Source organism: Perissodus microlepis, chromosome 20 (assembly GCF_051167445.1).
Source record: "Perissodus microlepis isolate ML-2025 ecotype Zambia chromosome 20, ASM5116744v1, whole genome shotgun sequence".
Lineage (NCBI taxonomy): Eukaryota > Metazoa > Chordata > Actinopteri > Cichliformes > Cichlidae > Perissodus > Perissodus microlepis.
This window is the reverse complement of record NC_140480.1, coordinates 744680-771613: the sequence shown is the minus strand read 5'-3', so window position 1 is coordinate 771613 and position 26934 is coordinate 744680. Positions and strand designations below refer to the sequence as shown.

Sequence of the window (26934 nt, the reverse complement as noted above, 5' to 3'; positions counted from 1 at the left end):
CTTTCATCAGCACTTTAGCAGTAATTCCTGCTTCAGTGAACTGGGCATACAGCGCATGACTTGATCTGACATGAAAGCTAAAGGCTATAGCTATTATAGCCCTGTATTACAGCCTGTGAATGAAGAAGACGGAGAACGACAGGGGCAAGTCCCAAGTATGGCGCAATTCAACAACAACAACAACGGCATCCTCTGTAGCCTTTCCTCAGATTGTGTGTGTGTGTGTGTGTGTGTGTGTGTGTGTTTCCGAGCGCGCACCAGAGACAGAGTGCGGGAGAGAGAGAGAAAGTGAGAGAGAAGACCAGTCGCTTCATTCAATTGGAGTGGGCGTGCTCTTGTGCGCTGCATCGTTTGATGATCTCCCCGCTTCCCCCCCCAGAACCTCCACTCTGTGCTCTCCGTGGCTGAGGTCGGCCAATCTAAGCGACCGAGAGGACTTTCCGTGCCGGTGAACACGAGCTCCACTTTCCGTCGCTCGGCATAGCGGGGTGCACCTCGCCGGTCAGCGGGGCCACACCGCAGCACTTTGGATAACTCACACAGCTGAGGATTCTGCCGTTTGCCAAAGCGCATCGCTCATCCGCGTCCCACGCCAGCCGAACAGCTGGACATGTTACCATGAATGATTTAGTCAGCCAGCACAGGTGACTTTTAAGCTCCCCATTTTATTTTTATTTTAAAATTTGGATTCTCTGGAGGGAAAAATCTCTACGGTGGCAGCATAAGCTCAAAACTCGCTCTGAGCGCGTAGGGGCGTTATTTTTGCCCAAGATGCAGGTGGATCGGAGCGGTGTGCTTTTCAGTGCTGGGTCTACGTGGCTCCTCTTACTTTTCTCAACTCTAAGCATCAGGGTCACGGGGGTGGGAGGAACCCACCAAAGCATCCCTCCGTCTGTGTAAGTAGATGTCCTTTTACGCGAAAGTGCTGTTTCAAAGTGGTTTCAAAGCAAGACTTTATACAAAGACAAAGAAAAAAACCGGGCAGTGTGTCCTCATCGCTTCAGTCTTTTATTTTAAGTATATATATATCTATATATATATAGATATATATATCTATATATATATATATGCCACTATATAACAAACAAAAAACAAACAACTTTATCTTCACTTTAATCTATTTATTTATTAACTTGATTTTTCTTCATTTCTGGCTTGGCTGTGTGCACTGTGCCTATTTTTTAATATCTGCAGGGTGAAGCTCTGGGCATCAGCGTTTGGTGGGGAGATGAAGTCCATCTCAGCAAAGTATTCTGGGTCGCAGCTGCTGCAGAAGGTGAGCTGGTTTATTAACAGAACTCAACTCTTCAGGCGTCAAAACAGAAATACACCCTTGAAGCTTTAAACAATATTCAAATTTCCAGATGGTTTACCTTAGGTAGGTTTTTTCTTTTCTGTGAACACTAAAAGAAAGACAAGGTTGTTAAAAGAGAGTCTTTTAACAACTGTAAATATGTTTTTTATTATTTTAAAAAAGATTTGCATTTTTGGGGAAGTACAGAGGAGTGAATATACCCAGTACACAAACTTCACTTTGTCCAAAACTGCATTGATGTGATTCTGCAGCAGACTGTTTATTTAAAAGCTTAAAAATACCTTCTTTTTGAATTGTTGGGTAGATGTGAAACATAACGCTTGTGAGAGAAACTGAGTGGTGTTGGGTAATTTTCGAGTTGAGAGAAATGTCACTTCTCTGCTCTTAAACGGCAGGATCTGTGCTTTTTAGCCACTTGAGAATCAGTAATGCACTTTGACTGTGTAAGCATGGATTTAAAAGCATATTCGGAACACACGCAATTTAAATAGGTGTCATTTCTCAAGCACTGCGTTCATGCACACACGCACACACACACACATACACACACACACACACACACACACACACACACACACACACACACACACACACACACACACACACACACACACACACGTTTACTGTCAGAAAAAAAGCATTAAGCTATATTTCTCACACATGTAACACCCCCTTACCTCTTTTTATGCCTCTCTGCAATCTCTTTTCGTCGCTCTTCCACTCTGCTTTGTGGCATTAATGCAAGATTTGAGTTATGATGGAATGCAAATTTCCCTAATGGAGGACCACTTTATGAAGCTGGAGTTAAAACTGGCTAATGGATAATTAGTGGATAAAAGGCCAAGTTGAAACTAACCTCTCAGTGGGCAGTCAGACAAAATGCTACACATGTGGCCACAATCTCAGGACTCTGCTGGGTGCAAAGAACCACTCTGCTGTAAGGTGTCACACAGGCCAGGGTGGAGGTCTGACGTGGAGCAAAGAAAACGGGAGCCGCGTGTGTCGTGTACAGTTCCACGCCCAACGTACGTGGCCACACACTTCATATTCATGTGCGCAGTCACATAGTTATACGTGGGCCTACAGCATGGATTTCATCAGCGGCTGATAAGGCAGCTGAGTGGTCTTATCTTTTTGACAGGATAAAAACTGTTCCCCCTTTTCATCTTTTTTTTTCTGCCTCCAAAAAGAAGATAACCCTCCTACAGAGTAATGACCTCTTTATGAAATGCAAATTAAGGCCTCTGGGTTAATTGAGCAAAGAAAAGACTTGGCGACCACTTTGTCAGGAAAGTGCATTTTCCACACTAAACTGTTATGGTGCAATTGTGTCCACTTGCACAGTCCCACAGGATGTGCAGGATGTGTAAATGCACACATACATACACACCTGTAAGTTTTGCTAACAAGTCACATCATCCCATCTATTATGCCATGTTGTGTGTCCAGTCTAGTCCAATAGCCTTTGTCCAAGAATGCTGAGAAGGGAGCACATGTACCTTGAGGGCACATATGCTTTTAAATAAGCAGAAAGAATGAAGGACGTGCACTGTTGTACACTGAGACGAGGATGGTAGTGAAGAGAAAAGACCAAAACGTGCGTGTGTGTGTTTTTCCCCCAGGCAGAGGACAGATGGACTCAGCCTCTCTTCAGTTATCTTTCTGACCCTAGCGTAACTAAGCTCCCTTGGAAATGACGATACTTCTGTCTGAGTCGCACACATGCAGCTTTTTCAGTTCAGCACCATCTTCGCCATCAAACCAGAGCGAAGAAAGAAATAGTTTCTAGTGGACAAATTGCAAATTTTAAAGTTTCCTAATTACTTTTTTGTACAGAATATAATCTAAACAGTACGCTAATCTTAATTACCCTTGCACAGAAGTACCATAAAGAGGAAATAGTGCTCAGCGGCATTTAAACTTTGTTTTTTAACAGTTTTGTGTTGCACCTATTGTGCTTCATGCTGCTTCTTTGTGTGTCAAATTAAAATGCCGCTAATTGAATTCAATACTTCCTTTGTGTTGACTCTGCTTTAATTTGATGCTTGATTTGACTTCCTATTTAATCTTCCTTAATAAGAGATATTCTACAGAAGTGCACAAGTGTTGTTAATCATAATTAATAGTACAAAGCCTAGAAACAGTTAACTTAATTCCTGCTTAATTAACTGAGTAACAGCCCTAATTCAAATGCGCTAGTATACTAAATTAATATTGCCAGAAATAATTCATATAGATCTTTTCAGTAATTTCAGTGAGAATAAAGCAGATTTCTAGAATAATTTTTAAATATGTTTATGACTTCAAATGGGTGACTTTTTAGTATGATTCTCAAAAGGATTTGAGCTTCATCAATTCAAATCCATTTGAGAAATTTCAACTTTAGTGCAAAGACACTGATTTGTTGGGAATAAAAAAATCAGTTGGGAGCACGTTTATCTTTTGTCCTTCTTCTGCGGTTCTGATCTGTCATCCCTTCCCACGCCATCGCTCCCTTCCTATATCCATCGGAAACAGCTCTTGTTTCAAGGTTATACCAGTCAGGACACGTGTGTGTGTGCTTGTGTGAAGAAGAAAAAAAGCTATGATCAATAACGCCTTCGGTCTGTTACAAATCCAGTATTAGCGACTCATCTTCTCATATGCATACTAGCGGTGCATGTTCAGCGCAGTGTAGCTGTATTCGCACCCACAGATATAAAGGAAAGGAGATTTCTGTTTGAGACACATTAACCATCTCCCACTGATAGTTAGAAGTAGCTCTGTGTGTTTTACCCTCTTCACTGCTATTTTGTTGAGATCTTTAATTTCATGTATCATTGAGCAACCTGTCTATAAGAGCCAGGCTGGCTGCGATGGCTGCGTCTGTGTGCGTGTTGTTGGCTGGACCACTTTTCAGCTCGCTGATGTTATGGCTTTCTGGAATCAGAGAAGTGGGACATTATGCGAGGCTGAAATAACTTCAAGCCTTTTGGTAATGGAAGATACAAGAAAAATGATCAGGCAGCAGGATTGCCACTGTGGCTGTGTGAAGTTTCCTAATGCACGTCTGCGATCCTATTTTTAAAAGCATAAGCTGAATCTGAGAGCGAGGAGTAGGCAACAGGGTACGTGCTTGCACCGTGTGCGTTAGGTTAGCATACCTAAAGTACGTTAAGCGTGCTCAGTCGCACATGCACACACCATCTCTCACACAGAGGCACATACACAGAGAAAAAGAGCAGAGGGTGACGTGAAGGTGTAATGATGTGTGACAAGACTACGCTGGAACCGATTTGCTTGGGTGGGGAAGAAGAGTGTGTGTGTCTGTGTGTGGGTGCACATATAGTTTTTTTATGCAACGATGCCACATCATTTACTCTTACAGAAGGGCTTAATAGTTTAAGGCACTGACATGTCAGTTGACAAGAATCCTCAAGAATGAGTTGAATAAGACTGAGCTAAGTGGCTCCTCAAAAAGAAAATAGTTCTCCAGTCAAACGTGCTCCATGTGTGTCTCTCTGAAATCGAGAGTAAAGGTTAAGAGGAGGATAAAAAACAGCAAAAACATTTGTTTTGCTGGGATTATTTCAATTATCTTAATAGAATTCATTTAATTGATGGATGGACTAATCTTCAAGAAAGATGAAATATGTGTGTTTATATGATATAGTGACAGTGTTCACCTTGTAGTTTCCATCCCAGCAGCACACACTGTGCAAAGCTTTTGTATTGTCAATAAGAACGTTTGGAAATTAAAACTTTCCAGTTTGATATTTACAAAACAAATACGACATGTGATTAAATGCTATCATACATCAGTGAATTCTGCTTTGTATACACTTGTATTACAAGCCAGTACTAAGAGGTTTATTTGACATAAGCTTTCAGAAATCGAACGAACACATTAATAAAAACACAAATGATCATTCATGTCATTCGGTGCCATATCAGGATCTTCTGAAGGATGTTTTACAACTTGTAGAAAAAAATCTGGTTTTATTTCAAATTAAGATTTTAGTCACACTAACCAGTTTTAACAGCACGACTAATTGCCTACTTTTGAAATGGAAATGATTCGATATATATGTATATATAAATATATGTTCCATTTTTAAACCCTCATTTCAAACGAATTACTTATTTGGAGGACAGCATGACTGACTATAACTTATATAATTTTAATTTCATTTAGCATTTTTTATTTATTCTACAAATGTTGTGTAATTTTCATTTTAAAAAAAAGAAGAAGAACCTTTTTTCATAACATTTCTATGTTTACAAAGCAAACGGTCTCGTTGTTAGCAGCGGGTTTGTTGCTAAAGTGGGAATGAAATTCTTAATACACCCAAAGGGTCTTCCAATAGCCACAGTACTCTTTTTGGAATTTTATGGAGAGATTTTTAATGTTTAAATTCTGCAAATACACCCAAATTACACGTTGGATAATAATAAGTATCTATAACTCTGACTACGTTATTTATTAAGCTGCAGAAATTAAGGGCCATGGTAATTATCCTTCAGAATTACATTTGTAGATAAAGCTTTAAAACAGCATTTAGATATGTGAATATTATCAGCTTGTTTTATAAACTTTGAAAAATGTCCTGAGGGGTTTGGGCTGACTAAAGCTTTTCTAAAATTGTGGCTCATGTAAGCTTTCACTTGACTATCAAAAAACAGAAGAAAAAATATTGCTATTACTTATTTTGAAGAGCACTTTTATTTTTGTTTCTTTTTGCCCTTTATTTGACTTTGTATTTCTATGTGTGTGTGCGTGCGTGCGTGTGTGTGTGTGTGTGTGTGTGTGTGTGTGTGTGTGCGTGTGTGTGTGTGTGTGTGCGTGCGTGTGTTTATGGTTGAAGTATGCATGATGGTGCCAGTCTGCTGGGTGGGTGATGACTGAGGCGTTCCAGTGTAACACTGTGTCAGTGAGGGGGAGACGGCTGCAGATTAGATTTAGCTTTGGGAAAATTGAATAGCTGTCAGGTTTGGTTCAGCATGGCTGGCAATGAGGTGAGAGAAGGGAGTGTGTAAGGGTGTGTACTGATGACTGTCCCGCTTTCCCTTACCTCCCCTAACCCTCCCATCTCTTTCCTCGCTTCCCTCTCCCACCCTCACTTGTTCTCATTGACCAAAGCGTGATCTTGCTAAATTTGACTCCTTCGCTGCTCCTAGATGGCAAGAGGTGAGAAAGTGATGCGTGTGTGTGTGTGTGTGTGTGGACAGGTCTGAATACCCCTGTGAGGACCAGTTTGAGTTTCAGATCAGGGGAAGGCATTTTAGAAGAAGCGAGGACCTTTTCCCTCAGTGTTTCCTTTTTCACACCCTTCAAACAGCTTTTTGAAGGGTAAGGCTTGGTGTCATGGTTAAGACCAGAATTGGCTCAGGGCATAGACAGTATAAGAAATGGATGTAGCTGCAGTGACATCATCCACTGGTTTATCCTGTTATGAAGCCACAGTCTTGTTGTCCCATAGCTTTTCCCTATGCCTGGCAAATCCATATTCGATCCATATATTCACTATACATCCTCCTTCTTCTCACCTATGTCCAAATCATCTCCACCTTGCTTCTCTAACTTTGTCTCCAAACTACTCACCCTGAGCTAATATAAACTGCCCGTTGGCACAGGAAAAAGTATGTATAGGTAAAGCTAGAAGGAACAACACAATCTAACACGCGATATCTGATGTGGAATAAAGGGAATAGTGCCATAGCTACTAACTTTCTGGAGCCTATGTTAAAACAGCAACACACAGTCATTAGTGTGAGATGCTGAAAGTGAAGCCAATGTCGAACTAGTGAGTGGAATTTTAGTATTTTATTTGTGACCCTATCAGATAATTAGAAGATAACTGTGTCTGTGCAATGCATTCATCACACTACAGATACCAAACTAGTATTAACTTGAACTATATGCTCGACCCTCCCATCTGAATATGGCAACTAGCTTAAAAAATGCTTTACATGAAATCATGCTCACTTGGTCCATTTTTTATGCAAATAAGGGTCTGGATTCATAAATCTGTTAGAATTACTTGTGAATAATAATACAGACAGTCCCTCTTAAATTAATTTTATTTCCCTGCAGTCTGGCCACAGCCTCAGCTGATTGTTAAGGTTAGGTTAAAGGACTAGCCTCTGTGAATGTCCTCACAAAGATAGATATGTAAACGTGTGTGTGTGTAAGCGAGAAAGAGGAAGAGCAGGGAAAAGAAAGAGGAATGTCGTGTCACAGAGTTAATTACAGCGTTAGCAGACAGGAGTGAAGCCTGTGCTGCTATCCTTTCATGTCCTAGCTGGCCCGCTTTAGCCAACACAGCCACTCACTCATACTGTAATTAGTGCTTTGTTGGTGAGAAAAGCTTGAGAAAAGCCACTATGAATCAAACACCCTTTCTTTACTGTAGAGAGCTCAGGAGCAAGCAGTGAGGTCCCTTTGCTACCAGATTAAAGAACTTAAATTCTTAAAGAGCTAAACTGCTGACATTGTATTTGTGAGCTTAGAAAAGTCAAGTGCCTTTTGATGGCTTGTTGTGTGGTTTACATCACCGAGTTTTCCCCAAATTCTCTCCAAGTTGATTTATAAAATTTATCTGTATATATATTTGATTTAGTTGCTGATTTACATTTGCAAAGAAGCTAATTTTTGTGTCCAGTTCCTGACATTTCCGCCAGAGATGGACAAACAAACATATACACACCTAGTGTTTGCTTGGTGCTGCTGGGATGATGAATGTGAACTTTGAAGATAAATATCCACTGTCATCTGTCATCGGCGGCTCAGCTCTGCCTCTGTTGCCCTGCAGATAAAGAGGATCTCACTGTGGCTGCACAGGACATTAATGAACACACACACACATGCAAGCAGGCATATACACACACAGATTTTTGTAATTATGACAGATTGTTCACCTGGCGTGCACCAGACTTGACTGCATACAGAGAGTAAAGATTAGCCAAGAAGGGGTGGAACTAGTACTATTAAGCACATTAACGCGCGCAGCACCGTGTGAAGGACTGTCTGTGATTTGCAGCTGTCGACATCAATCACATAGCCTTTTGTCTGGATCCACCCTGCGTGCTGTAGGTAAGGATTGCTCTTATAAAGAAATGCTGTCAATAGGAAAATGAACATCGTTGTCATTATAGCTGCGCCATCAATCACAAATCCCTCCATGTATGTGTCTATATGTCCTAAACTGCTGCATGCTCAGGTCATTCTACTTTATTCATTATACTTTCCTTTCTTTCATTCACTTTTGTGGCTTTCACCTTTCTGTCAACTCTTTCCTTTGTCAATATTTTCACCCAAGCGTTTATGCACTTCTTTGCATCTCCCTCAGTTAATCTTCTCTCCTTCCCTCTCGCCTTTTCTCTCAAAGTCTCTTGACTCCCTCCATCCCTCTGCTTTAATAATGGATAGGATGCAGCTACAGCGCTACAGAATACACGGAAGCCGATCTTGGGACACCGCAGTGTTCGGAGCAAGTGTTAAGCCCACACCTGCAAAAATAGTTCCGCTGGCTGTAGCACAACGCCCTGCACTCGGTGCTCTTGCTGACAGCTTTTGTCCCAAGTCACCCTTTTGCTTCTACTTCAGCTGTGCGAACTTACACACACCCACATAAACACATTTAGTTTTACTGTGCTTTATGGAGTCCTTCAACACGCCCTGTTTGTACAACACTTCTTATAGACTGTAAGAGCGCTGCCAACTCCGGCTCAGTGGGACAGCAGGGGCCCCTCCTCATCATGACCTTCACCTGCACTTGCAAGCAACTAACACATGCACACAACGCAGGGTGGAGGAGTACAGTTGTAACTGAATAGCAATGTAGCAACACACATGAGTATTATTAACAGATCTTGTCTGATATGCATACTTAAACCTGTGCATATACGTGATTACATTTATTATAACTTCCCTGTGTGTTAGTGTAACGGAACAGTAATAGTGACACATACATTAAATGACTACAGTAAATTAGCAGTGCCTAATGTGCGGATGGCATAGAGGCAATGCTGAGCAGCAAGCAGTGACAAGCGATTACTTACATAGGACACTGGGGATCAGTATCAATCAATCCTGACCTGTATTGATTACATGGTGTTGTTTGGCATGGAACAAAGACAGAAGGCATCAGAATAATATAGAGCACGACTAAGTACCTCAGACTGCAGCACCACATCCATAAAGTGAGAATTTAAATTCCATTACTAGGTGTGAGAGTTTGTGATGAAATTAAGAAGATGCAATCAGCTATGAGACAGCTGATTGGACCAGATGTTAGACACTGGATTAAATCAATGATGTCAATAATAATGATCACTTTCAGAATAAATGTGTTGAAATCAATGCTGCGTGTGATATGTCTTTTTAATATGACAAAATGTTTTGTTGTGAATTTATTTGCCATTTTTGAAACTTTCTGAGGGCTATGATGACCATATTTTCTCTCTACTGTTATCCGTTTGCTTGTTTGCAAATAAAAGGTAATGCTGTCATGAACAAATAGCCAAATATATGGTCGAACACCTTCTTGATGCTGAACTGATGGTGCAGCACTGTTAGATGTGCTCGGAGGAAAGTAAGACTTGTTTGTACACTTACCAAGTGGCTATTTTGTAAACCTCATCAGAAGCTTTTAAATACTAGTTGTATTAATGTGGTTTAAATATGAAATAATCTAATTATTTCATAATCAAGCTCCCTAAAATTTGCATGTCTTTAAAAAGTTAATATTTAAAGTTAATATTTGCAGGCTATCAGAATCAAAACTTTGCAGGCATTTGGTAGATCATCGTTGTTTTGTTCTATCTTGCTAAACAATTTTGTGTTACTGAACACAATTCCTGGTTCTTTGATAACAGAGTGAGGTGTATCACTATGGGGATTGCCTTGGCGTGACCAACTACAGAAGCTCATATGACACCATATCTGTCCATGACAGACCATGCTCAGGGTTCATCCTAACACAGCCAACCAGCCCCTCCTCATTCTAAGCAGTGCTCAAGCAAGGAGGGAAGTGTTGGTGAAACACCTCACTGTTATCAAAGAACACTCTTTTTCTCACTACGGGAGATGTAGCTCACTCCAAGATTGTGCCAGCCCTCTGAAGCTACGCTCCGGCACTACTCAAGGATCTCAGATCCTGGACCCGAGGCACTAGATTCCAGCAATGCCTGAACCAGGGATGACAGTGCAGCAACATCCAGCTTATTAAAACACACAAATGTCTGTAGTGTAGTCGAGCTTGCTGCCGGAAATTCGCAGCAATTGGACTGACACATCTCTGTGTAAAGCCCAGGATGGTGGGAAATGCTAGCAGCTCTGCTGTGGATCACCTGGATGATATATCCATCACCAAAGGTTGGGTTGGGTCTCAAACATGCTTTAGTGAATCCAGGATCCATGTGCAAACAAGAGAGTTAAATTGAATGAGTCTGTAATTCATTAACTCGCTTGGCTGTGGTTAGAGCCAACAGCGGAGCAGTTTTAAGAGAAACTTCAACCTGGTGTGGGTGAGGATGGTGTATCTCCCTGTGCGCCTAAGACAGAAACCCCTGTGATTGGGAGTGGCCTTGGCTCATCCGTTAGAAGCTGAATGATTCTGCTATCCAGTGTTTGGATGGCCACTGTGGAGCTATTAAAATTAGTGACAGCCCCTGATCCCTCACTCTGATTAATGCTGGAGAGATCAGGCTGAGCAGGGGGAAAGCATAATGCAGTGTGTTTGGCCATGGGTGGGCCAGCGGATCCACGAACCGCGGGGCATCTGCGTCTAACAGGAAGAAAATCCCTGGACAGTTTGTGTTTTAGAGATCTACGGAAGTGTTAAGTCTAATTGTTGAATGTTGCCATTGTGTTTCTTAAATTTGTACAGTCTTAGTTCAAGCAGTAGGATCAAAGCTATTCCTTTGATCCTGACCACCTCTCCAACCACTCTGTGCTGGGGGAGGTTTTATTGTAGATACATCCTATCTGAAAGATCTGTTTCTTTTGATGTAAGCTTCCTGGGTTTACGACCCTTTGGTCAGCAGGAGGTCTGACACACACACACACACACACACACACACACACACACACACACACACACACACACACACACACACACACACACACACACATTCTTACAGAAGTTCACACATATACATGCAAATGCCTTGTCTTAGGACCATGTGGGCGTGGCTTTGTTCTGACGTGTTTTGTGTGAACTGTCTCTCAATAAAAGGTAGCAGGAGGAGGTCAGATCTGGGGGTCATTTTCGTGGTGGACACAGACGAGGCCTCCCTTGCGCAAATAATCGATCGATCGACTGTCTTGTTTTCTTCATGATGAATAAGTCTCTAGAATTAGCGGGGTTTGTGGAAACACAGACCCAACAGGAAGCCTGGCTGTATCTCTGCCATATCTGCTCCATAACCTGCAGGTGCAGTCGCCATTCTTCAAACAGTGTGTATAGAATACCTGGCACGTGAGTGGCTTAAAAGGTGAAGAGCCATGTGCTACGACAACTGTGGAGTTGTCTGTTTTCACTAACGCATGTTGCCCCCGGAGACATGGCAGGAAGTGCTTCAATGCCAAGAGCACTGTGCGGAGCTGCAGCACATTTATGTGAGCCATCATGATTCCAGCCTAACCTGACAGGGATGCATCTGTGGTCAGAGTCACCAAAAGCTGGTGGATTCCTCCATGGCCGGAGAGTCACGATACATAACGGTGTTATTTTTACACTGTGACCGAGATTGGCGGTGAGGGCACACCCGTAGAGATGTGATACACCGCTGAAAATTCCTCATCATAAGCAGCCCCGAATGCAAATCAAATATTACCGAGGCCATGAGGCCGAGACAGAGTTTGAATCGCATGTTATCTTCCCCAGCTGAAAAAGGGAGAGACAGTGACTGAAGGATACGATCTTCCATTCTGAAAGTGTGACACGATAAGAGATGGAGTCTTAACCCCAGGTACCGTGTACGCTCTCTGGTCTCCAAGTAGCTCTTTTCCATGTTCATTGTGAAACCAAGGCCTGTGAGCTGATTCACAGCACCAGAGTCTCTGATCTGCTCTTGTTTTTCTTTTGAAATTGGTGGGGGGGGGCTGCCCTTGGTAAACAGGTTACAGGAATGCACACTTTATTTCCTTTGTTACCCCCAAAACACAATAAAGTGTCTGATGACCCTGGGCTGTACTTGGTGACACTGACAAAGTGCTTAGGAGAGCTTGGTGTGAATTGTCCAAGAGTCTCCCTCCCTGAACTAGAGGAGATGGGGACTGAGCGAGTGCTGCTGGTGAACTGGGGACTTCCGAGTGATTTGGTTACTCCTTCCAACACCTTCCTTCTCTTTGGGGGAGAAGAGAGGAGGGACACAGAATGTTGCCGGCATGCTCGGCTGAACGTTTCTTTTTCTGTTTCTGGGTGTGATGGTTTGCTCTTTGTAGCAGCTGCTGCACAGGAATGCTTGCAGCAAGGTCTACCTTGATCTGGCGGACCTCCTGTCTACATTCTGGCCCCACTCTGCCTACCCCTCACAGCTGCTGCTAGTAGGAGCCTCTTGCCATCAAACAGGTCGCATTCTGCCCTTATAGCATCCTGGGCTGTTGGCCTTGGAATATCAAGTTTGGCGGTGGCCAATTTATTCAACTTCGGCTCCACTTTGTGGCCTAGACTGCTGGTGTCCTCCAGGTTGTGGAAGTCAGAGTTGTCGCCACCCAGCTTGCCCATGTTTTGGTCAAGGAGGTCCTCGAACAATGGGGGCAAGAGCGAGGACTCTTATTCCTTAATGTCCGTCCAGCTCGTGGTGGACGGGGGTTTGGCATGTTTAGTGCCCTGTAACGTGTTAGCCCGAGTTACACAAACATCAGCTGCCTTGTTAACTTAACCCAGGAACTGCTGGAACAGCTCACCTTGACATGATTGCTGTTCCACAGTGCGTAACTATAAGTGCACTTCTTTCGAAGGACTCAGCACAATCCAGACTGGAACTAGAAAACTGCACTCGGCAATGTACTCTTCTACAGGACGCCTGAGAACTGTTAAGCAGCTAACCAAGTAAGTCTGGATGTGCTGAGGAAGCTCAAAGTAAGAAGAAAGGAAGAATGAGTAAGGAGGGCCGGCTGTGTTAAAAAGAGGGGGTGGCGCCCTGATCATGGCCCGACAGGGCTGTCATAGACAGACGTGGCGTCACTGGAGCTTCTGTAGTTGGTCACACCAATGTGATTCCCATAGTGAAACAGAGCGAAGTTATAAAAAAGGACTTATTTTACAGACAAGATTAATTGTACTTTATTAGACCTTTCAAGTGCTCAGGTGAAGTGTCTATATAAGGTCCCCAAGGTTTGCTGAACCAAAAAAAAGAAAAATTACGAGCAACATTAGCATGTTGTACTGCAGCTTGATGTTATGTCATATTTGAGCAGAAAAACTGAATATCATGCTATAAATAAAAGTAGCTGATGCTTGTAGCAACACACAGAGGAGTAATATCTTGTGAAAAACACTTCATATTATATGATATTTTTTATGTAGTATTTTTTTATTCAATTTTGAAAGCTTCATTTGTTAAAATTATTTGCTGTTATATTGAAAAACATATATAACATATATATAAAATAGATGAATAATATAGATAGAATATGTGAGACGTTCATGGGCCACAGTGTTGCCAGCTAAGCAAATAACAACAAGAACTGAAAAACACATGATGAATATGTTTTAAAACAATGTTTGTGGCATTCTGGTTACATACTTAACAGTGTGGATATACTGACGTCATGCATGCCCACATGTAGCCCACAAAGCAGGCACCATCTCAATGCTAGCAAAAGCAGTTTACTCTGTGATGCGCATATATCTCATCCCAGTGCGCTCCTGGGAAATGATGTGGAACAAGATCTTCAGGACACGAACACAAGAAGGTCGCATTAGCGTGACAGTGATGTTTGCCATTGCAACTGCAATCTGTCAAATCTTTCAAACCCAGGTAGCTGCATCTTTTAGAGGCTGGCAAAAGACTCGGGCACTGGATACCCTACAAAAGACTCTGTGTTTCTACTGTAAATGTGGAGTGATTTGTAGACTTTGTATATATTGTTTAACCCAGTCATTTGAGCACAGTACAACATCATTAGCTTATGTTCAACACTTACATCAAATCGTTCATTATGTTTATGTGTTCAGTTCAACTTCATGGTGTCTGCTGATAAATGTTCTGCGGTTCTCAGCAGTATTCTTGCCAGCCGTATGTGGTACATTTATTCCCCCCTCATTTCTTTGTGAAGGCTTCAAAGCAAACTCAAATGAAACTGCAGTCCAGAAAGTGTAATAAAGCTCCACTTGCAAGGATGAATATTGCCTTTATATATCCACCACAATGTTTTGCTCTCTCATTCCACTTTCATGCTAGCTGCTGCTGAAATCAATCTGAGACTGTGAAAATACATAGAGTGGAATTGGGAAGCAGCAGGCCACATTGTATGTGTTGCTAAGCATGAAAAATATTTTCCAGGACTTTGTTGAAACCAACTCAATTCAAGCATGTACAGATAGGTGGTGGACTATTAATCAGTTTTGTGTGATCAGATTAGAGCTGCTTCTGGTGCCGTTGTGCTTCTGGTGAACTGTATCATGCGTCCCAAAAAAGAGTGAAGATTATGTATCCTTGTACTTATAAGGTTTAACGCAAAGGCTGCATTTTCTTCAAAAATGCATTAAATTGGGGGAAGATATGTTTTCACGCTGGCTTAGATTAGCCAGGAGCTTCTGTTTTTCTGTGTGTGTGTGTAGGTTGTGGGTACACCACAATGGTGTGGCATGTGAGGACAGTGAAAGATGTCGGTCATTAGAGAGAGCTCAGATTTGGCACCCACTACGCGGGGCAATGGTGCATACCTAACAGACGCAGTGCACCCTGGGACAAACTCCTGAGCATCTCTACCAGCTACGCCATAAGGCCTTATGTGTGTGTTTGTGTTGGTGTGCAGCTGTTCTTCTCAGTAGCCTCCAGGCAGCTTTTAAACACTGTATGAATGCAGCACACAGTCAGGAGGTGCTGCTGGATTGCTTGTGTTGAAGTAGCTATATGTAAAAATAACACAAGACAACTTTCTGTGCATTTTATAGATGTCGAATCATTTAAAACAATATTAATCATCTCTACTTCTAAAGTGCTCATTTAAGGAACAATTCAAAGAGTTTTAAAAAGAAAATTCTAACAAAAATTCAGGACAAAAAAATTGGGGGCCTGCGTTTGATGCGGTAGACTAAACAAAACAACAACAACAAAAATTAATATATTCTGTAAGTAATATTTTTTTACAGCAAAGCAGTGTGTTTTTTGTGGATTCTGTCAAAACAAATTTACAGTCAGGTCTAGAAATATTTGCATATACGGCTTCTTTGTGTCTGTCTTGCAACACAAACATTGCAGCATAGACACTCATCAAAATAACACGTTATTCATTTGGTCCTTTTCATTGCATTCATTTATTTATTTAGATAATCCTTGCATTTCCCCCTTTTTTATACTCAGGACACTGGGAAAGCACAACAAACCTGAAACAATGAACATATTGTAGTTCACTTAATTATTCCCTTCATCTCATTTTTAGTTATAACTAAAACATCTCCAGCAACCAATTTGGAATGAATAATAATAATTGCATTAATAATAATAGTGCAGTTTATGCCTGTTGTCCCCGCTGTCTAAAGTCTGTCCCTCTAAAAACAGACTTACAGGAGTATCTGTTTAGACATAACAGAACATTTATAGCTACAAAATACCAGAATTTGGAACATTGTAACGAAGCCCAACGCAAAACAGCCTTCAGTTATAGTTTATTAGTTACAGTGTGTTACTGTGTGTCTATCTCCTCTTTAATGGCCTAAGATATGAGGATCTTTACTTTCTAACCCCCCAAAATAATAGAAATCTCCAGTTGGTTTGCCACTGCATTTTCAGCTTCTTACTGGGTGCTGTGCCATGTGCTGAAAGTTGAGGAGCCAAACAGCCACTGTGCATGAAGGCTGTTTCCAGCTGCTTATCTGCTTCCTTTTAGGCCCTGCTCTCTTCTCACTATATGACTGAGTGGTCTGTCAAGGCTGTGGTTGCATGCATGTGTTTTCACATTCCTCCCCATTCGTTCAAAGTGTATTGATCGAATTTTGAGACATGTCCATGTAATGATTAATTCTCCATTCGCCTCCACTGATAGATTGGGTTACGGCAAGCGGGGTAGCAGGGAAGGTGCGGTAGCCAGCCAAGAGGAGTTTATGATCCATGCCTTTTTAAAAGATCTTTAAAATGATCTCTTTCACTAATGTGGGTTGGATTGGAATTTACAGTTTACTTACATTATCTGTGTGTGTGTGTGTGTGTGTGTGTGTGTGTGTGTGTGTGTGTGTGTGTGTGTGTGTGTTTTACAATCTCTGGCGAGTGTCTCTGTGCCACCAGACACAGGACTCAGACCAACATGCTTTTGAGGCAAGGAGGACAAGCGTGAAATTAATTGTTCCACTTCATCTCCGGCCAGCGCTCTTCTTTTGAGGGAACAATTTGTCGGCTGGCATACAAGGGAGAATATAAGAGGAGGGGGGCACAGCAATGGCTTGGCGTTTCCTGAGAGATCCTGTGATCCAGCAGTGATTTCCTGCTGTGGATTTCAGCTGGCGCCTCTGTCCCCTGCTTAAGTATACAGAGTGTTTCACAGGGAGCAGAATGCAACATCCGTCAAGCTGCAATTGTTTCAAACAGTTTCTCAACCCCTCTCTCTTCTTCTCCCATTTCTTCAGACAGACACACTCAATAGTGCCTCAGTGACATGATGGCAACAAACAGAATTAGCCACAACTATGTGACAGCCTGAGGTCCTTCCACTTCTTTTTCCTCTCCTCACCTCCTGTCTCCTCCTCTTCCCTGAGCCATGTTCACTGTAATTACAAACATGGCTTTGGGGAATCTGTGGCCCTTTATGTTAAATGATGACAGTGCGAGACGTCTGTTCTGGTGAAAATATTTTAGGAGAAAACATGCTCGTACTTTCCCATTAAAGAACACACGCAACCACTAGAAAGCACAAACATGCCCAAAGTGCACTGCATCCCAAGGACAATCAATTCCCAATTGCATTTCTCTGTCCTGGAATTTAATTTAACAATTTACCAAGGTCTACGTCCGGCAGGTTATCGCCTACGTTTCGAAATGTCCAAAAAGCAATGCAAATGTTTCATATCAGAGTTAAAATGTTATTTTTTGAGGGATGATGTTGATATATTGGTAAATTCAGTCATGCTCCAAAACACCAAAAACTCTTACATATAAAATATTTTTCAAGCATGGAGTGTATAAAGAGTTCATTATGCAGACAGTGTGTCTGCTCTTATAGACAGTATTATATATTCTGCTTTTAGCCACGCAGCAATGTACCATTAAATATTAAGAGGAAAAAGGGTCCAGGCTAGTGAACGTGAACGTCAGTGCTGCATGTTTTGAAATGCTTTCGAAAATGCATTTTCCAATAAGAAAGGAAAAGTGGTTGTTAGACCTCAAGGATGCACACATTGAATTTTGCTGACTAACAGTAAATTTGAAAATGGTTTGTTTACAAGAAAACTCCAAAAAGCCCCAAAGATTAAGTTGCATTTTGCTGTACTAGCTGGTCTAGGTGGCTGTCACTAGCAAAATACACGAGAAGATTTGGGGAGTTTTTCTGCACAACCTGAAAGGAGGCTGTTACCTGTTGATTTTGACATCTACTGCTGTGTATTGAATGTTGTTACCAAGACTTTAAGGATGACAGAATGAAAGAAACAGGACGAGTGTTTAAAATGATAGTAATGGTGCCCTGAGCTTCGTCTACCCTTTTTTCAAACATCTACAGTTTTTTTGTTTGTTGTTTTAACCCCAGTTTTCTTCTTTTTGCTCGTTTTAGTGGTTTAGTACATTCGCTGGACTGCAAATTGGACTCGCTGGTCTCTTTGTCCTTCACACACACAGACACACACACACATGCTCAAACACAAGTATTCACGAGCTTCTCTGAGTCTCTTTTGTTCATCAAACCAGACTCATCCACTTGTAGTGAGACAAGCATGCAGAGGCTAACAAAACACACAAGGATGCTTTTTATGAATGAAAAAACAATCAAATAATGCGTGGCCAAATATACAGGGAGTGCAGAATTATTAGGCAAGTTGTATTTTTGAGGAATAATTTTATTATTGAACAACAACCATGTTCCCAATGAACCCAAAAAACTCATTAATATCAAAGCTGAATGTTTTTGGAAGTAGTTTTTAGTTTGTTTTTAGTTTTAGCTATTTTAGGGGGATATCTGTGTGTGCAGGTGACTATTACTGTGCAGAATTATTAGGCAACTTAACAAAAAACAAATATATACCCATTTCAATGATTTATTTTTACCAGTGAAACCAATATAACATCTCCACATTCACAAATATACATTTCTGACATTCAAAAACAAAAGAAAAACAAATCAGCGACCAATATAGCCACCTTTCTTTGCAAGGACACTCAAAAGCCTGCCATCCATGGATTCTGTCAGTGTTTTGATCTGTTCACCATCAACATTGCGTGCAGCAGTAACCACATCCTCCCAGACACTGTTCAGAGAGGTGTACTGTTTTCCCTCCTTGTAAATCTCACATTTGATGATGGACCACAGGTTCTCAATGGGGTTCAGATCAGGTGAACAAGGAGGCCATGTCATTAGTTTTTCTTCTTTTATACCCTTTCTTGCCAGCCACGCTGTGGAGTACTTGGACGCGTGTGATGGAGCATTGTCCTGCATGAAAATCATGTTTTTCTTGAAGGATGCAGACTTCTTCCTGTACCACTGCTTGAAGAAGGTGTCTTCCAGAAACTGGCAGTAGGACTGGGAGTTGAGCTTGACTCCATCCTCAACCCGAAAAGGCCCCACAAGCTCATCTTTGATGATACCAGCCCAAACCAGTACTCCACCTCCACCTTGCTGGCGTCTGAGTCGGACTGGAGCTCTCTGCCCTTTACCAATCCAGCCACGGGCCCATCCATCTGGCCCATCAAGACTCACTCTCATTTCATCAGTCCATAAAACCTTAGAAAAATCAGTCTTGAGATATTTCTTGGCCCAGTCTTGACGTTTCAGCTTGTGTGTCTTGTTCAGTGGTGGTCGTCTTTCAGCCTTTCTTACCTTGGCCATGTCTCTGAGTATTGCACACCTTGTGCTTTTGGGCACTCCAGTGATGTTGCAGCTCTGAAATATGGCCAAACTGGTGGCAAGTGGCATCTTGGCAGCTGCACGCTTGACTTTTCTCAGTTCATGGGCAGTTATTTTGCGCCTTGGTTTTTCCACACGCTTCTTGCGACCCTGTTGACTGTTTTGAATGAAACGCTTGATTGTTCGATGATCACGCTTCAGAAGCTTTGCAATTTTGAGACTGCTGCATCCCTCTGCAAGATATCTCACTATTTTTGACTTTTCTGAGCCTGTCAAGTCCTTCTTTTGACCCATTTTGCCAAAGGAAAGGACGTTGCCTAATAATTATGCACACCTGATATAGGGTGTTGATGTCATTAGACCACACCCCTTCTCATTACAGAGATGCACATCACCTAATATGCTTAATTGGTAGTAGGCCTTCGAGCCTATACAGCTTGGAGTAAGACAACATGCATGAAGAGGATGATGTGGACAAAATACTCATTTGCCTAATAATTCTGCACTCCCTGTAGACTTCAGGGTAGTCTACTTGCCTTTTTAACACATGCTTCCAAATTCTTCTTTCTTTTTCTCATATGAATTTTTCCAGCTTTGTTAAAAGAAAATCATTATCTTGTTTAGTGTTTTGGGGCCCCGACATGAGTCATGACGTTAACATACAATCAGTAAGCAGTAAAAATCACATGTTCTTGCTAAAGTTTTGTTCATATATTCATGTCTGTCCACAGATGTTTTGAGTGTAAGCATTCATTTTTGTGCACGTCTGTGTGTGTGTGTGTGTGTGTAACAAAGGGGGGGCATCCAAACAGCTGTGAGATTATGAGCGAGTTGGCCAAGTTGAAGTGTGCTCTGGTGACGCGTAAAATGAGCTGGGATTTGGGGGCTTGGGGTTCAGTATTACTGTGGAATGAAGTTTTCCCCCTCATTAATCACTTCACACTTTACCACAATGAAATGGCAATCATAGATACAAACACGTCCAGTATTATGTCTGTCAACGCCTGCAGTCTTTAAATGATGACCTCCAAGCAGACAGAAGCATTGTTAGTGTGACAGCCGCCCTTTTTTACACATTTCATTTACCAAGTTCTCTTCGTATGTAGTTGTTTGTGTCTACATGCAGGTTTGCTCGTCTATTTTTTTAGGCTACAGTGCAGCCTTGATGTAGCAGAGTTTAGTACTAAACCTTTAGGTACTTTGTTGTGTGTCTGTTGAAGAGACAGAAAAGCAAAGCTGGGTGTGCAGAACAATGAGGTATAACTGTGAGTGGTAGGACAACAATAAAGATTGAAAAATAGAGTAATGATTGTATGGAAAAATCTGTGTTGATTGCAAAAGGTTTGACATAACAACATTGATTTCACTATTTTATTACATGTACTCTTGGGATTGTAAATAAGGTCATTATCTTTATTCACACATGCACTTTATTCTTTCCAGAAGCCTTGAAAACAGAAAACTTTGTGCTCAAAGCAAGTCACACCATAGTATGCAATTATCACTAGCTGATGTGCATCAGTCCTAGTGGACACGAGCAGGTCCTCCAGCATTAACTTGTTGTGTTAGAACATAATGTGTTTTCAGATAACTCCAGTAATGCTGGGGGACATAGTAGCAGCCTGTAGTTTTTTTCTGTCGAGCTTGACCGTGGCTCAGGGGGTTGGGAAGTGCATGTGTAACCGGAAGGTCGCTGGTTTGATCCCTGCTCTGTCTGTCCTGGTCGTTGTGTCCTTGGGCAAGACACTTTACCTACCGCCTACTGGTGTTGGCCAGAGGGGCCGATGGCGCGATATGGCAGCCTCGCCTCTGTCAGTCTGCCCCAGGGCAGCTGTGGCTACAACTGTAGCTGCCTCCACCAGTGTGTGAATGTGAGAGTGAATGAAGAGTGGCATTGTAAAAAGTGCTTTGGGTTCCTTGAAAAGCGCAATCCATTATTATTATTATTGAAGACATTACACTGAGCAAATACTCACCAACCCTGACTCCTCAGTTGTCTTTTCATTCATTGAACTGCTATCCTGCTTTAACTGATTTATTTCTGTTCTCCTGGGAAATGGTATTTCTGGATGTATGTCAGTTGGCTTCCTGCAATAATGATGTGATGTGAAGAGGATGGCTTCAGGCTAATTGGGCCCAGTCTGCTCTGGCCCAGCCTACTGAACATAGTGCTGTAAACTGCCTGTGGTAAGCTGAACCCTGTTAGATTCTCACTGACCACACTAACATGATCATAAACGCTTTAGTTCAGGCCGTGGGCTCTCTGCGTCTGCCCTACACCTCGATGAAGTGTGTATTATCTGTCACTTCTGGCCATTTTCATTGTTGTGGGTTTAGTGGAGCTGTAGATGAAAATATATGACTGTTAATGGAAAAGTCTTAGGATATGTATTTTTATTTCAGAGAGGAAGTAGGTGCAAAAGAAAGGAAAAGCAGGAGATGCTCAACGTATAGGAAAAAGAAGAATCTGTAGGAGAGGCACTAAAGCGAAAGGGAGGAAATTGGCAAAGAAACTTGTCAAGCCAGTTCAGGTGTGAGCTGCCACTGACCTGTCAGCTTTAACAGCCCACCAGAGTCTGCCAGGAATCAGGATTGGCTTAAAACCTTGAATCTCTGTCCCTCAGCCATACTGCAGTTGTCAGTCAGCCAGTGGGATTATTGCACTGATTTTCATACGGTTTTGGTCGCTGTGATTTGGATTCTGAGTCATCAGCCAGTCACTTTGATTGGACACAGACTGTGTTATTTGAGGCTACAATTAATTAGCTGTGCTGTTGAGTTAGGGACTAAGGTTTGCGTTAGGAAATGCAAAATGTGGCTGTTGTAATTGTCAGGTAATTGTTAGTCCTGAAAAAAAAGTCTAAACAGGCATTAAAATAATGTAATTAGGTACGCCTTCATTGCTTTGTGGAATTGCTTGCTTCCTTTATTTATGTCCTTTTTGCTTTCTTGCTCTGCCACTGTGGCAGTCAAACAGAAGCTATTTTGGTTAGCTCCACTACGACATTTCAAGAGAATTTTGAAATTTGAAACTTTCTGGCTGTAGCGTGCAAATTAATTTGGCAGTGAAGGCACCGTTTCAGCAGCATTTCAAAGACTCGCAGACTATCCAGTGTGACGGTGAACAGAGTGTTGATGCTATGAAATGGAGATTAAGATGAAACACTGGCTGCTTCCCTTTATGAGCCTGATACATCCCAGAATTCTTGCTATCAGTAGCCCTTCGTTGTTCATGTTCTGCTTTGCTCAGCCCATCTTAAAATCTCTCTCCTTCCTTACTAGTAATAGTAGAACCTTTTCTTTGGAACAGGAGAGTTGCCTGCTCAAGTCAGACACTCAGATCCTGAAAAAGTACCTTCATGAATTTGACCCTCTTCTAATTTTTTTTCACTATCACTGCTACCATTAATCAGGTGGTTTTTCCAGCTGATTAAAATAATATAGACTTGTGTAATATATGCAGTGTTGGGACTAACGCGTTATTAAGTAACGCGTTACAGTAACTACGTTATTATTGTGGTAACGAGCACGGTAACTAGTTATTATGCCAAAATCAGGAACGCGTTACTCGTTACTGGGATTTAGATAGGCTCGTTATTCGTTACTTCGTGTGGTGGCTATCGCGGAGCTTCCACAGATTCAGTAACATTAGCAAGTGGTGGAAGCCAGCAGGTGGATGAGAGAAAGGGGAGGCAAGAGGAGAGACCCGAAGCAGCCGCTGGTCCGAGTATCAGGTGAACTGAACTTCAGGTAAGAAGTTATGACCTGCAGTCCATCTGGGTCAGATATAAATCAAGTTTAGGTGGAGTTTATTTTCGTTGTGCTGACTTTTTCGTACTGCGTGCTAGCTAGCATGACGGGGTTTCTATACAGCTGGGTGGTGCTATGTTACTGATGTTGAACTTTATTTTGTTCATAGGTTAATTATTAGAGTTGCCAACCGTTCCCTAAAAAATCTCGTATTCAGAGAAATTATTACGCATTTCGTATTGAGGTGAAAAGGAACAGTTTGTCCCGGACTTCAGCTACAATGAAAAAGGCACAAAGCTGGAGTTATTCTGTCTTTGCGGCACAGCTGCCTCTTCTTCTCTCATCCTCTCACCCTCCCTCTCCTGTTGCTACTTTAATCATGAAACTGATCAATGATCAGCTGATCGGCTTTTCCCTCTTGTTTGTTTATCGCCCACTTTGCGCCAGAAAGAGGAAACCACCGGATGTCGCGTTAAACAACAGCAGCACGTTTGATCAGCTGTTGTTAGAATTTATTTAATATTACTTTCTACTATCAGCTGATGTTTGCTGGAGCCACAGCTGTAAAGCTGCTGGTCATGATATTGGTTTGTATATCTGGTGAGAGGGAAACATGAAGATGAAACAGGAGATGTCCTTACTGAATCATCAGAGCTGTGATGGAGAAACAGGTTTACCTTTTAGGTGACATGAATGAGTTGAAGGGAAGTTATGAACTGTTTCTGAGAGACTAATAACACCAGGATCCTTTTCTAAGTAGCTGACAGCTGGTAACTGTGCAGGGGCGGGTCTAGCAAAGTGTTGCCAGGGGGCCAGGTAGGGCATTAACAGGGAGAGGGGGGCACAAAGAAATACTTTCTTATTCTCATTTCAAATGTCTAGCTTTTAATAAATAATTATCTGAGTCTTACAACAAACAATTGATAGATTGATACATATATACCATCAGAACAGTGTACATCACTGTCACAACAGTGTTTGTTTTCATTCAAAGGCTTTATGATTTTTGCTATAATGGTGGGCCGGTCTCTAGTCAAAATGCCCGGGACGATTTTTTGTCCCAGTCCAGCTCTGTATGCAGCTCATCTGCAGTCTGGTGTTACCTACATCTTCCTATTCAGAAGGCAGAATTTCCGAGTTCTGAGTACAATCGAAAGCACCACGACTGCAGTTTTTGTGTTGGATGTAAAAGGCGCACATGACGCTGTAACGTAGGCTAGAATCATGGCGGCGGTCAACGACGGTCCAGGCGTGGGATTTCTCTCGTGGAAATATGCACATTATTTTTTCCTTTGGTAGGTGGCACAGTGCACTTGTGGCAAGTAAGCAAGCTAGAAGACTGGCACTCTGGCTGGGTATCCAGTTAGCAACACATTAACAAGAGAAGTCTGAGTAAAACCAAAGTTACTTTCCCTAGTAACTAGTTACTTTGAAAGTAACGAGTAACTTGAAGTAACTAAGTTACTTTTGATGGAAGTAACTAGTAATGTAACTAAGTTACTAATTTAAAGTAACTTACCCAACACTGAATATATGTAACATAGGCTTCCTCTTTGCACTCCTTGTGCCAAGTTGCTCGTAATGAGGAATGTAGGAAATTAGTGGATTTATACTTAATGTATAATGTATAATCTGCACAAGTCACTATGTCCTCTATTTAGTTATTTTAACCTAGTGTAGGGCTCCGATATAAGACATCTATCGTCCGATAACGATATAAATCACAAAAATGTAACATTTTCTGTAAAGTCTGTGAATCTCGGGCGGCTCGACTTGCGTGACGTGCGTCGTGTAGCTGGAGTCGAGTGTTTTAACCGATGCATGAAACGATACATTTTTAGACATAAGTTGTAACGGCCGCTGTTTCCTTTGTGAGTATTTATTACACGGCGTGCTGCAGGGAAAAGCCTGTTCTAACGTTTGAGTCTAAGGTTTATTTTTTTAGCACCTGGCGGCTCTTTTCTACTTCTCATCCGTAAATAATCTGCTCTTTCACGTGATTCAGTTTATTTTGAAAAGTCTCAACAGGATCTTGAGCTTTATTGTGAAAGGTTTATGTGGAACATAAACAAGCGGACACGCGATGGTTTTACCATCGTTGTTGCTAACGACAACGCATAAAAACAGGCGCTTGTCCGTCTGTAGTGTGGTTATATTAAATATAAGAGAAAGAGAGAACTTTAATAAATGAATATAGCCACCACAGTGACATCAAAACCATGAAAAAATATCGCCGTAAACAGTTTATTTTGCGACACCACGAAACAAACGATAGCGTAAAATGAAACGATAGACGTTTTTATATCGTCATCCGATATATATGGTTATATCGAACAGCCCTAACCGAGTGTATGCTATCTGTGTCCACTTGCAACAAATAGCATTTCACCCTCCCACAAATTTTCGCTTAAGTATTACCTTTCTGTGATTTTTCTGCTCATCCATCATCCTATTTCTATACTTGTTAAGTTCAACCTTAAATATCTTGCTGCCATCTCTTTATTTCCTTGTTACTCTCGATCTCTCTGGCTATTTCCCTTAATCTGATCTGCCCTTTTGTCCAAAGCCACCTTGTGGAAGCATGTCTGGCCTTTCCCTTCCCCTCACCGGTAATAACCAGTATTGTTAACACTTTCAAAGGGAATGCCCTCAAATGCTCTGTGGCCTACCATCACAGGCTTCCAGCAGGGTTGTATCCTTGCTGACCGCACACCTCCATAAGTCTGGAACTTTCTCTTCTCAGCCTCATCCATGTGCTCTCTGAGATCGTCTTTGCCTCGAACTTGAGTTTCTTGCCCAGGTTAATGTCTAGATGCCAACGATGGCAGAAGTAGAGCCAACATCAGCTCTAGGTTCTATGCTGGGCTTCCTTCTACCTTGAATATTGTGGTAGGTTTTGATTTGGCCCTTTGAAGTGATTCTGACATAGCTAAAATCTCAGCAATTTCCCTATCACTTGATCACAACGCCAGTGATAGCACCCACGTCCAGAGGGTTTTGGGTAACTAATGCAGATGTGTTCCAAGGATCCCGTTTCACAGGAACAAGTGCATGTGGGTGTGAAGGTTTTTTGGACAGATCATAGATAACACTGACTCTGAGGAAAAGTTCAACCAGTGCACTTTTCCTGCCAGTTCATACGCTTTTTTGTTCCATCCCCGCCATCTTCACAGTTTTTATTATCTCACATCAGCCCACACTTCCTCCTGAAAATTAGGAGTCAGAAGGAGAGCACTTCAGTGTTTTCCACCTGCTTTGGCACTAGACACCATGATTTTGTTTTTCAAAAGATCATTGCCCATTTGAAGAAGTATCCAGCTGCAGCCTGGGAGAAAGTGTAGTGACAATCAGATCACCCATTAATGCTCCTACTGGGAAATGTCACGCTGGAGTCTTGGTCAAAGGCCCTGTGTATTCTGTCTCTGTATACCTTACAACCAGGTACTTGGGAAAAGAAAAAGAAGAACTGTGCAGTGTTTTATAATACCTGGCACAACTCACAGGCTGACTTCAATCTTATTTGGCAGACCCACCAGTGACTGTAACACTCAACAGCCATTCCCAAAGTCAAGAGTGCTGCAGCCCCCTTAAAAAACAAAAATATCCCATTGTGTCCACGCAACCTAAAATCTTCACTTGTTGTTTGCCACCCAGTCATATCCAAAGT

General features: G+C 41.9%; 1 protein-coding gene across 2 annotated transcripts in view; it reads left to right on the top strand.

The window, feature by feature from the left end:
* The first annotated feature begins 241 nt into the window (after positions 1-241).
* The window catches only part of cacna2d3a (calcium channel, voltage-dependent, alpha 2/delta subunit 3a), a 123447-nt gene continuing 96754 nt past the window's right edge, over positions 242-26934 (top strand). For both annotated transcript variants that reach the window (XM_084916027.1, XM_084916026.1), the window contains exons 1-2: positions 242-896; positions 1195-1276. In XM_084916027.1, the coding sequence (XP_084772153.1) occupies positions 772-896; positions 1195-1276 (207 nt within the window). In that variant the 5' untranslated portion in view covers positions 242-771. The remainder of the gene's footprint in view (positions 897-1194; positions 1277-26934) is intronic.